Raw genomic sequence first — 12,023 nt, 5'->3', positions numbered from 1 at the left:
GCACAGACTACTACAGTGCTTCCACAGCAGTCCCACAAGTATGGAATATGTATACTTACATTAGTCCAAGCAGAACCAATGTAACTATGCAATAAAAACCATACCTGGACTTCAGCTTTTTGGTAACAATCTAATTTTAATTGGAACATGCCAAAGCTGCAGAAAAACAAAACACAAAAAAAAAAAAATGTGTGTGGAATGCAAATTGGGTGACAATTGCTACCAAATGTACCGTTTTTAAAATCGATGGATTCATCACACCTCTACTGCATTACTTTATTATTAGTACTTTATTTAATTGAACTCAATTGAAACATCCAAACCTCTCTGAATGAAAAAAAAAAACACTAAACTCATTTGTAATATAGAGTATTGTTCTGTTCTAGTATCCTACATCCTTATAACTTTGAAAGCCCTGGACGAAGCCATGTTTTGTGGGTCTGCTCTATTTCCAGGAGAGCCAAAGGCAGTGTTTCCAGAATCATCAAAAGGGGAAGTACAGAAGAAGGTTTGAGTCCGAAAATCAGCATCACATGATCTTAACGGAGGTGTTCTAGCACCTGGGAACTTGTTTCCTAAAGGGGAAACAATGCACAAAATTATTATCAATGATTTGTAGATCATCTACTGTACTATATGTCTCATTAAAATAAATGTGTCAAGATAGAAAGATGAAAGCTGTTGTTGCTCTTTTGTTTTTAAGGTGCAAGTTCCAAGGTAGTGATCACTGGCCCAGAAAATTCTTCAGCCAATTAGGTGTCTGATACCTGATTACAACTGGCTTGTTTCATGTCAGAAACTCACCACAGTGCAAGAAGGATGAGGATGACAGGGTGCAGATCTGCTATGTTAGAGATTCAGAACACCGATTATCACGCTGCATGTATACCGGTGGTGTAGTCAACATGGTAGATATAGAGGGCCTCAAGTGAAGTTCCTGAATTGTGCAGAGGGCAAGCACAACTGAATCTGTATGTAAATTGCTAGTAAATTGTTAGCCTAATATTAAAACCAAGTCAAATCAGGCTAACGTAGATTCAAAATATTATGATGGGAACAATTTTACAAATATAGATTGCTTAAATTCAGAATGACTTTACAACTGCTGACAAAGACATTAATGTGGGGAGGAAATATGTTTTTTATTTTTAAGGGACTTTTTGTTTTTCATGGGAAGATCTGAATCTGGGCAGTGGAGACCTGATCTATTCCTCAGCAGCAACAGACCATTTCTAAGCGCTTACTGTATATGCAATTAAAACAAAAACAAAAAAATAAAAAAAATATGGATATTGTATGGACACTTCTCACACCCTGCTCCTATCCTGCACTACTCATGTGGTAGTCTTGATAATACAATTATGGAAGTGGGCACAGAGAGCCATTGCATAAAAAAAAAAACTAAAAGCTTTCTCCCTTTTATCGTAATACTCCATCAGATCAGGATCCATATCCAAGACTGGACCTCATAACCAGACTCTCCTTACTCCCACAACCTCCGCTTACAGAGGCCCTTATCCAAGAGGAGTCAACTTTTTTTTATTTCTACGATAAGAAAAAAGATCTCAGGTAGCTTCTCTGAACGGTGTTCAGTTGCCCAGAAAGGCAGGCACAATATACTGTACATGATTCACTGGTTCAACATTAGAAAATTTAAAGGAAACCTGTATTTGGAGAAACATTTGGGTGTCATTACAGATTTCCCTTTCAAAGTTCTAGTGACATGGCTGTTTCTAGCGTCAAATACTTTTGTGAGTTACTAACTGCAACAACCTCAAAATATGTTAGGTGAACACACAGTCAAAACATTTTATATCCTTACTTAGGTCAGTGATTCAGAAAGTGCTAAAACGAATTGATCGACAAAACAATCAAATGACTAGTCTTTCCAGAAACAAAAGTTTTAAATGGCAACCCACAAATTTCTCTGAGAATAATGCCGCGTACACATGATCGGAATTTCCGACACCAAATGTTCGATGTGAGCTTGTTGTCGGAAAATCCGACCGTGTATATGCTCCATCTGGCATTTGCTGTCTTAATTTCCGACAACAAATGTTCTTGTCGGAAATTCCGATCGTCTAAAGCCAATTCCGACGCACAAAAATCCTACGCATGCTCGGAATCAATTTGATGCATGCTCGGAATCATTGAACTTAATTTTTCTCGGCTTGTCGTAGTGTTGTACGTCACCGCGTTCTTGACATTCAGAATTTCCGACAACATTTGTGTGACCGTGTGTAAGCAACACAAGTTTCTTTTAAGACTTACAAGCAGCTCCATTAGGATAATTCAGCTTTTGTCTCATTGCATCTCTAGTTACCCATAAACAGGTCCGGTTGGGCTCGTTCTCCATTTGAAGATGCCTCTCTGTTAGCTACTGCCATATTGCGGAGTCTCAGTCCATCGTACATTCCCTGGAGCTTATTATACTGCCTATTGCGCTCCATCAGCTTTTCTGAGAGTTCGCTGTATTTTCTTTTATATTCTTCCAAGATTTTCTTTAAAGAGTTTACTTCACCTTTCATGGCAGACATCTCTGCATCCTTGCTTTGTATTTGATGAGTATACAGTTTTTCCACCTGCTTCAGATGTCCTTCTGCTTTGCTGTAACTATATTCCTGGTATAACCGCTCCTGGTATATCTAAATGTAGATTCAAGGAGTAACAAGGAACAGACATAATTTTTATTGTTATGTACCAGTTATATAGTGCTTAAAAAAAAAAATTACACTTATATTCAGACCAATTCAGTGTGGCTCTTTACGGTGATCACATGAAGACCAGAGATTCATTTACAAAATAAATTTATTCAGCCTGCAGTAGCCACTATAGCCTGAAAATAGGATTTTTGTACTCACCGTAAAATCCTTTTCTCTAAAGTCCATGGACGGACACAGCTCAGTGTCATATCCAAAGGTTGTCTTTGGGAAATAGATGTATGAGTGCTGCCAGCATTGCTGCAGAGGTTGAAGGGGTGGGGGGTCAGCCTGTCAGTGCACAGACCATAGGCCGCACACTGCATCAAATTGGTCTGCATGGCTGTTGTCCCAGAAGGAAGCTGTAACAGGAGTCCCTTTTTGGGCATAGGGTGACTGAGAACTGATATCTCGGATTACATGAGATGGGACATAACTGATAGTTCATATTGCAGGATGTCTTGGGATGTTACAGGTGGTTTCATGCTGGCCCACACCAGATCAATAGGCTCCTGAAAGACATTCCATTGTCCATTGTGTGAGGCTGTTGAGATGCTAACTAAGACTGCTACTGTGGATTGAAACTGAGAGTCAGCCTGGCTGCTAGACCTCTCATTATGTATACTGTTTATGTGTGGAATGTACTTGTCAGAGACGTAACGTCTAGGGCAGGGCTCAAAATTTCAAGTCCTGAGCTACTAGCCAGGCCTCAAGAGTTACTCGCCACCAGTTGCCCTACCTAATTCATACACTGCCCTGCGCCTAATTGCACCTGTAAACACGCCCTCGTAGATTATCTCATGGAATGACAATGTTTTATGCAGAATCAAGTTACAAAATTAAATATTACCAACAACAACTTTAACAAAATGGGACAGGGCACTGGGGGCAGATCAGAGGGACATGGCACTTGGGGAAGACCAGAGGGACAGGGCACTGGGGGCAGATCAGAGGGACAGGGCACTGGGGGCAGACCAGAGGGACAGGGCACTGGGGGCAGATCAGAGGGACAGGGCACTGGGGGCAGACCAGAGGGACAGGGCACTGGGGGCAGACCAGAGGGACAGGGCACTGGGGGCAGACCAGAGGGACAGGGCACTAGAACTGGGTCTCTTCCCCATTCTCTTGCCGTCTCCTCTGCAACTCCCATCCATCCTCTCTCTCTCTCCCATTCATCTCATCATCAGGAGCCTGTGTGTGCGGCTCCACGCTTGCATGTCCCCACTTCCCCCTTTTATTCAGGCTGGCAGAGAGGAGAGGAGCTGCAGCACAGCGGGAGGGAGTACAATCCAGCGCTGAGATCCACACAACTGCACAGCCATTGACACCATAGCACAGCGCACACTGACAGCGCACAGCACACATTGACAGCGCACAGTACACACTGACACCATAGCACAGCGCACACTGACAGCGCACAGCACACATTGAGACCAGTCTGCTCACAGTGCTCAGGCTAAACTTACATAGAGCACAAGGAGAAGAAAACTGCACAAACTAGAAGGCTGCCGCTCTCATGTCAGGGCAACTTTCAGTGAGCGCTGCACCGGAGTGGTAATTTTGGCAATCCTCCACCTCACTCATTACTTTCTGCTCTCGAGCTACATTGGTCGGGGCCCGGGGGAGGGGGTCAGGCTCAGAGAGGTCATACTGTTAGGTCCAATGGCTTAATGAGAATTGTAAGGAGAGCACCTGTGTACTGCTCTGCCTGTGCGCGGCTCACCAGACTACTTTTCCCGAGCATGCACCTTTCCTCTTCGGCCGCCAATCTCATCGGGACTCTAAGTGTAGGCACAGATTGGAGGGAGATTGCTCATGCAGCCCTGTCATCACTCGCCCCCAGCTTAAATCCACTCGCCAAATGCTAGTAGGCGAGTGGAAATTTTGAGGGCTGGTCTAGGGGATAATTAACTCTGAATATCATTATGTAAAATAATGTGATTGAAGCCGCCCCCCATGGTGTGATGAGGGGGGTGGAGAGGTTGATTGTTCCTGTGATTACTGTAAGCTGTTGTACTGTATATAAGCAAGCTAAGAAACCATTAAAAGTTAGTACATATTTTGACGCAGTAACAGAGCTTGTCAGTCTCGTTATTGAGGGAATTCTTATGGAATGGTTCGGGCCTGCTGGATGGTTGGAGGGTCGGAAGCTGTCTTGGGTTGATGGAATGGGAGATCGGTGTTAACCCCTGATCGTTACAGAAGACTCTTCTAGGGGCAGTAATGCAGTATTTTACTAATGCCTATATAACTGAATATTCAGTTACAGTAAAACCTTGATTTGAGAGTAACTTGGTTTGAGAGCGTTTTGCAAGACAAGCAAAATGTTTTAATATATTTTGCCTTGATATACAAGCGATGTCTTGATATAAGAGTAGAGTCATGTCACAATTGAGTATAAAAAAGAAGAGAGGGGCCTCTAAGTGTAGCAATATGGTTACATTTAATGAAGGTACAACATTTAGCAACCTATTGCTACACTAAAGCCTCGTAACACGCTCGGATATCTGATGGAATCTAATCCGATGGATTTTTTCATCGGATATCCGATGAAGCTGACTTTCATCAGTCTTGCCTACACACCATTGGTTAAAAATATGATCGTGTCCAATGCGGTGACGTAAAACACTACGACGGGCTGAGAAAAATTAAGTTCAATGCTTCTGAGCATGCATCGACTTGATTCTGAGCATGCGTGGATTTTTGACCAATGAATTTCCTCACAGACGATCGTTTTTTTCTATTGGTTTTTTAACCATAAGAAAAATTTAAAACAGGTTCTATTTTTTTCACAGATGGATAAAAAAACGATGGGGCCCACACACGATCGGTTCGTCCGATGAAAACGGTCCATCGGTCTGTTTTCATCAGACGAACCGATCATGTACAGGGCTTTAGAGGTGCCTCTCTTCTCTTTTATACCCTGTAAAAAAAATGCTTTGATATACAAGTGCTTTGGATTACAAGCATGTTTCTGGAACTAATTATGCTCACAGACCAAGGTTTTACTGTAGTAGAGAAAAACGACCTAAAGAAAACTTGTTTCTTACCACATTTGCCCAGAACTAACGTATATACGTATATGCAGATTCATTGAATTGATGGCTCCGCATTTTTTTTTTTTTATAAATAGACCCCTATAGTATGGACAAACTTAGTGATCAATATAAAAACCCTGATCTGTGGTTTGTCCACATTTTTCTCCCAAAAAATGTATGTACTAATTTGTAAACATGAGCATTCTTCTCTGCAGTTATCATTTTCCTACCTGGTAGGTCCAGAAAGCTAAAGCACGAGAACAAATATCTAGGACAATCTCAGGACGTAAGCCCGACAGCATCATGGCCTTGTGTTCCTCAGAAGGGCTCAGCTCAGTACGAACAATATCCAGCTTACTGGAGAGTGTGCTATTACATGCTGGACAAACTGCAGGAGATCGGCTGAATTCTCCACTTCCATGCTGGTCACAGAATATATGTGAACAAGCTGTGACCCAAGCTCGACCAGATAACTTTACCCTGCATTTAGGGAAGTTGCAAAGCAAGAGGTCATCACACACTGACATCACTGTGATCAATCTGGAAGACAAAATAATTCTCATTAGCTCAAACCAACGTTTTACAAAACTGGATGCATCACTACCTTTCGCATCATACAGTAAGTCCAGACCTTCAAACTTTTTGCCTGCCTGGATCTCTTCAACAAGTTAATAAATGATTATATAGAGGGGCAATATTGAATAGAAAAAAGCACTATTAGAATTATAAAATAATATGTGTAGTCTGGTGGCAGGGTCCCTTTAAAAGCAAGCCTCTTTTGAGAAACATATGGAGGCTGCCACTGGCAATCTCCTTCAAATTATGCTAGGTATCTCACTAGTAAAGCAAAAGGGACAAAGTTTAAAATAGAACTAAAGGCTAAATTACAAAGCTTATCAGCTGGCTATTTATTGCAAAAGAGACGCGTAATGAATCTTCTGTACCAAAATAAACGTATCTGCCTGTTCACAGGTAGACACATCACTGGCATGGTCCCCGTGTGCTGGGGAACATGACCTCTGCACAGGAGTTATGTCACCCTGCAGAAGCTGGGGCGAGAATGCCTGCGCTGGCAAGGAAACCCTCACAGACACTGGATCATTGGAGAGGGCAAGTATTGTGACTTTGGTTCCATTTTTAATTACCCCTATGATCTGCATATAACTGAAACAAAGTAAATGGAGCGTAACAATGATGTTATCCTTTATCAAAAATTCTTCAGAATCTCCATAGTATGGCTGAATTCACATCGCATTAGGACCAACTCGCACAGGACCCATTTTTTGATCCGCAGCAGAATCGGATTGCATGGGTGTTCACACCCATGCGATGCGATCCGATTCCTGTCCGCATTTGAAGATCGCACTGCGTTATGCGAACTGATTTGGGGGTGTCATTAACTTTTAATTGACATTCCCAGCAGTTCGCATAGGGCAGTGTGAACTGCCATCTGGAGACATGCGATGCGGGAACCTGCAGTGGATTCGCAGGGTTCCCTCATCAATGCAGTGTGAGCCGAACCTTAACCACTTCCCTACCGGCGTATAGTCATATGACAGCCGCAGGAACCCTTTGTCCCTCCGGCCGCGATGTCCACCGGGCACCCGCAATTGCTCATCACAGAGCAGGGACGTGGATCTCTGTGTGTGAACACAAAGGTCCACGTGCTGTCAGGAGGGAGGAGACCCATGGTGTGTTCCCAGTACAGAGGAACACCGACTGGTCTCCTCCCCTTGTGAGTCCCCTCCCCCTACAGTTAGAATCACTCCCTAGGTAACATATTTAACCCCTTGATCGCCCCCTAGTGTTAACCCTTTCCCTGCCAGTCACATTTATACAGTAATCAGTGCATTATTATAGCACTGATCGCTGTAGAAATGTGAATGGTCCCAAAATAGTGTCAAACGTGTCCGATATGTCCGCCGCAATGTGGCACTCCCGCTAAAAATCGCAGATCGCCGCCATTACTAGTAGAAAAAATTGAAATAATAAAAATGCCATAATTCTATCCTCTATTTTGTAGACCCTATAACTTTTGCGCAATCCAATCAATATACGCTTTTTGCAATTTTTTACCAAAAATATGTAGAAAAAAATACGGCCTAAACTGAAGGAAATTTTTTTTTTTTTAATTGGGATATTTATTATAGCAAAAAGTAATAAATATTGGGCTAGATTCACAAAGCCTTTACGTCGCCGTATCTATTGATACGCCGTGTAAGTTGAAAGATGCACCATCGTATCTATGCTTGCTATTCAGGGAGCTAGATACGCCTGAATTTCGGCTTCCTCCGACCGACGTAAGTCTTAGTACGCCGTCGTATCTAGGGTGCATATTTACGCTGGCCGCTAGGGGCGCTTCCATAGATTTACGAGTAGAATATGTAAATGACCTAGATACGCAGATTCACAAACATACTTGCACCCGCTACGCCGTTTACGCAAGGCTTACGTCCGGCATAAAGTTATCCCTGCTATATGAGGCGCTGCCAATGTTAAGGTATGGACGTCGGAACAGCTGTCGAATTTTACGTCATTTACGTAAGTGGTACGTGAATGAGGCTGTGCGTAGATTACGTTCACGTCGAAAGCATTGAGCCGACGTTTCTTAGGGAGTATTTGCGACGTGATTCTGAGCATGCAGCGCAACGTACGGCACGAGATATTAGAGAATACTGTTCTGGGCTCCCTGATTTACGTCGGCGTAGCGCATATGAGATGCGCTACGCCGGCCAAAAGGTACGCCGCTGTACCTGAATCTAGCCCATTGTGTTTTTTTCCAAATTTTCTGTATTTTTTTGTTTATAGCGCAAAAAATAAAAACCACAGAGGTGATCAAATACCACCAAAAGAAAGCTCTATTTGTGGGAAAAAAATGATCAAAATGTAATTTGGGTACAACGTCGCATGACCGCGCAATTCTCATTCAAACTGTGACAGCGGTCAAAGCTAAAAATTGGCCTGGGCAGGAAGGGGGTGAAAATGCCTAGTATTGAAATGGTTATTGTGTGCCAAGCTGGTGATTCAGTGTAGTGGGGGAGGTGCTTTTAGTAGTGGAAGGCATGGACCGGTGTTTCTGCTTTACAGGAACACAGGATCCATGCCTTCTGTACTGACAGAATGGCAATCTGCCTTGTTTTCATAGGCAGACAGCCGTTCTGCCTCTGTACTGGAGCATTGGTGGGTGCCGACGGACATGGAGTACACAGTGCCTGATGATTAGCTCCCTTTTTGTATAAGCCCCAGACCCAGAAGTGCAGGATCACGTTCTAAGTACGTGATCCTGCGCCGCAGAGCCGCCTTGCCACCATATATGGTAAGCAGCTAAAGGGGTTGTAAAGGTAAAAGAAATTCCCTAAATAGCTTCCTTTACCTTAGTGCAGTCCTCCTTCACTTACCTCATCCTTCCATTTTGCTTTTAAATGTCCTTATTTCTTCTGAGAAATCCTCACTTCCTGTTCTTCTGTCTGTAACTCACCACAGTAATGCGAGGCTTTCTCCATGGTGTGGAGAAAGCCTCTTGAGGGGGGAGGGGGCGAGCAGGAGTGTCACGACACCCACTAACACACAGCTTCTTTCTCTATCTGCAAAGTAGAGAATGTCCTGACACTCCTGCTCGCCCCCTCCCCTCTCAAGAGGCTTTCTCCACACCAGGAAGAAAGCCTCGCATTACGGCGTGTAGTTACAGACAGAAGAACAGGAAGTGAGGATTTCTCAGAAGAAATAAGGACATTTAAAAGCAAAATGGAAGGATGAGGTAAGTAAAGGAGGACTGCACTGAGGTAAAGGAAGCTATTTAGGGAATTTTTTTTTTACCTTTACAACCCCTTTAAAGCGGGAGTTCACCCAATTAAGTATTTTTTTCTCTTTTCCCCATAGATGTATGCTCGTTTTGTCTAGGGGAATCGGCTAGCTGTTTTAAAATATGAGCAGTACTTACCGTTTTCGAGATGCATCTTCTCCGTCGCTTCCGGGTATGGGTCTTCGGGAGCGGGCGTTCCTTCTTGATTGACAGTCTTCCGAGAGGCTTCCTACGGTCGCATCCATCGCGTCACTCGTAGCCGAAAGAAGCCGAACGTCGGTGCGGCTCTATAGTGCGCCTGCGCACTGACGTTCGGCTTCTTTCGGAAAATCATGACGCGATGGATGCGACCGTCGGAAGCCTCTCGGAAGACTGTCAATCAAAATAGGACGCCCATTCCCGCAGCCCATACCCGGAAGCGGCGGAGAAGATGCATCTCGTAAACGGTAAGTACAGCTCATATTTTAAAACAACTAGCCGATTCCCCTAGACAAAACGAGCATCCATCTAGGGGGAAAAATAGTTATGTATGGGTGAACCTCCACTTTAAAGAGTCAGTTCACCTTTACCAAAAAAAATTTATACAGGCAAGGGGCACCTGTAGATAAAAACAAGCTGTGCAGCTTTGACTAAAGTTTAATAATGCCCTTGCTATAGGAGTATGCCATTTATGTACAGTACCTCCAGAAACCTGGTATCATCCCACATTTCCTTGTTGCTAGGACGTTACAAAGACTCTCCCAGCTGCTTCAACCCCCCTCACGTTTGCTCTCTTCCCTTGTTGCAGTAGCTCTGAGCCATGATGGAGAAAATAATGGACCACACATGTGTGGGGGTCTGAGAGCTTGCTGCAATGATGGTGGGAGTGAACAGTAACAGCTGGGTGTGTCTTAGCAACATCCTAGCAACAGGGCAATGTGGGATGATGCCATCTCTGGGAGCTTTTTGGCCTACACATAGCAAGTGCATTATACATCTTTAGTCAGAGCATCCCTTATCTGTATAAATGAAAATCATCTGTTTGGTAAAGGTCAACTAACCCTTTCATTTTGTCTTCCTCATTGTCTCCAATGCATTTTGCTAAAATGTGTTTCTGAGGCAGGAAGTGGGAGGAATTTAAATAGTACAGAGACAAAAATAAATAAAACAAATAACATTTCCCAACTCTATACAAAATTAATAATAATAAAAAAAAGTGCTGCCTCTAAACACATGTTAATACCATAGCAAAATAACTGTTGGCTAGTAGCATTTACATTATGCAACACTGTAACGTTGCTTCTATTGCATTATAAACCAGTAAACAATAAGAGAGTAACATAAACACCAATAAGCTGCTTGCGCACACCGCCCTGACAGCACTCACATTACACACCGATAGGAAACTCCCACACCAGCACAGCTCCCGACACCGCTCCGCCCACAACCACGCACTTTCCATTCACAAAACTAGCCAATGGCAGACGGCGCTCCTACGAGGAAGAGGCGGGGCTTTTGATTGGCTAAACGCTCTGTCGATCTCAGGCTGTGGCGGAAGTGAGGAGGAATCCCGCGCCTCGTGGGTCCTTCTTTTTGCTATTGGTGTTTATATGGTAGTGGAAGGCAGATAATGTTTGCAGGCTCATGCGTGTTACTTTTATGGCAATAACATAAAGATTTCATTGTAAGCAATTTTATTATGTCTATGGTATTCATTGTTATGTTCTACTTTACCCAGACTTATTGCTTGTGTTTTGTAAACTGTCAAAGAGGAAAGAAAATGGCATCTTTCTATAATTCCTCACTAAAGTTCATATAAGATATGCCAAGGTGACATGCACTAAGGCTGCTTTTACATTGAGGCGTTTTTGCGTTAAATATGGCGCCTGTAAATTGCCTCTTCTGCAGCCCCAGTGTGATAGCCCAAGTGCTGCAAACAGCATGTTTGGGGTAGTGTGGGAGTGGTGTATACACTGCTCACCGCCCCTGCTATTGAAATCAATGGGCACCGCTGCCAAAGTGCTTCGGAAACGGGGCTTTTCGGGCACTTTTAACCCTTTCTTCGGCCGCTAGCGGGGGTTAAAAGCATCCTGCTAGCGGCCGAAAAGCGCTGTTATATCAGCGGTAAAGCACCGCTAAAACTAGCAGTGCCTTACCACTAACGCCCCCCTACCCCAGTGTGAAAGTGCTCTTATAGGGAGGGGAACCAGACACAAGCGACTGTCAGAAGAAGTATTATCAGTATTATGAAACAAGTATCAGGCCTAGTACAGACGAGCGGACCTGTCCGATGAAAACGGTCCGCGGACCGTTTTCATCGGACATGTCTGCTAGCAGATTTTGGTCTGATGGTTGTACACACCATCAAACCAAAATCCCCGCGGACAGAATACGCGGTGACGTGACGGCGACGATGACGCGGCGACGTGCGCGAACCCGGAAGTTCAATGCTTCCATGAATCACTTCGACGTCATGCGTGGGTTCTCGGGCCAGCGGACATGTTT

At 43.8% G+C, this 12,023-nt stretch overlaps 1 protein-coding gene across 2 annotated transcripts; it reads right to left on the bottom strand.

Moving 5' to 3' along the window:
- Nucleotides 1–271: 271 nt before the first annotated feature.
- Nucleotides 272–11,013, bottom strand: CCNB1IP1 (cyclin B1 interacting protein 1). 2 transcript variants are annotated; one of them, XM_040353448.1, is made up of 4 exons: nt 10,906–11,013; nt 5,968–6,277; nt 2,324–2,645; nt 272–575 (listed from the first exon to the last, which is right to left on the bottom strand). In XM_040353448.1, the coding sequence occupies exons 2-4, from the start codon at nt 6,262–6,264 to the stop codon at nt 391–393; spliced, it is 804 nt and encodes a 267-aa protein (XP_040209382.1). In that variant the 5' UTR covers nt 6,265–6,277; nt 10,906–11,013; the 3' UTR covers nt 272–390. The 2 variants fall into 2 exon arrangements, with proteins under 2 accessions (XP_040209382.1, XP_040209393.1); XM_040353459.1 differs by having other exon boundaries at nt 10,915–10,965.
- Between the last annotated feature and the right edge of the window lie 1,010 nt (nt 11,014–12,023).

This window comes from Rana temporaria, chromosome 1 (assembly GCF_905171775.1).
Source record: "Rana temporaria chromosome 1, aRanTem1.1, whole genome shotgun sequence".
NCBI lineage: Eukaryota > Metazoa > Chordata > Amphibia > Anura > Ranidae > Rana > Rana temporaria.
This window is presented reverse-complemented; position numbering and strand designations above follow the sequence as displayed.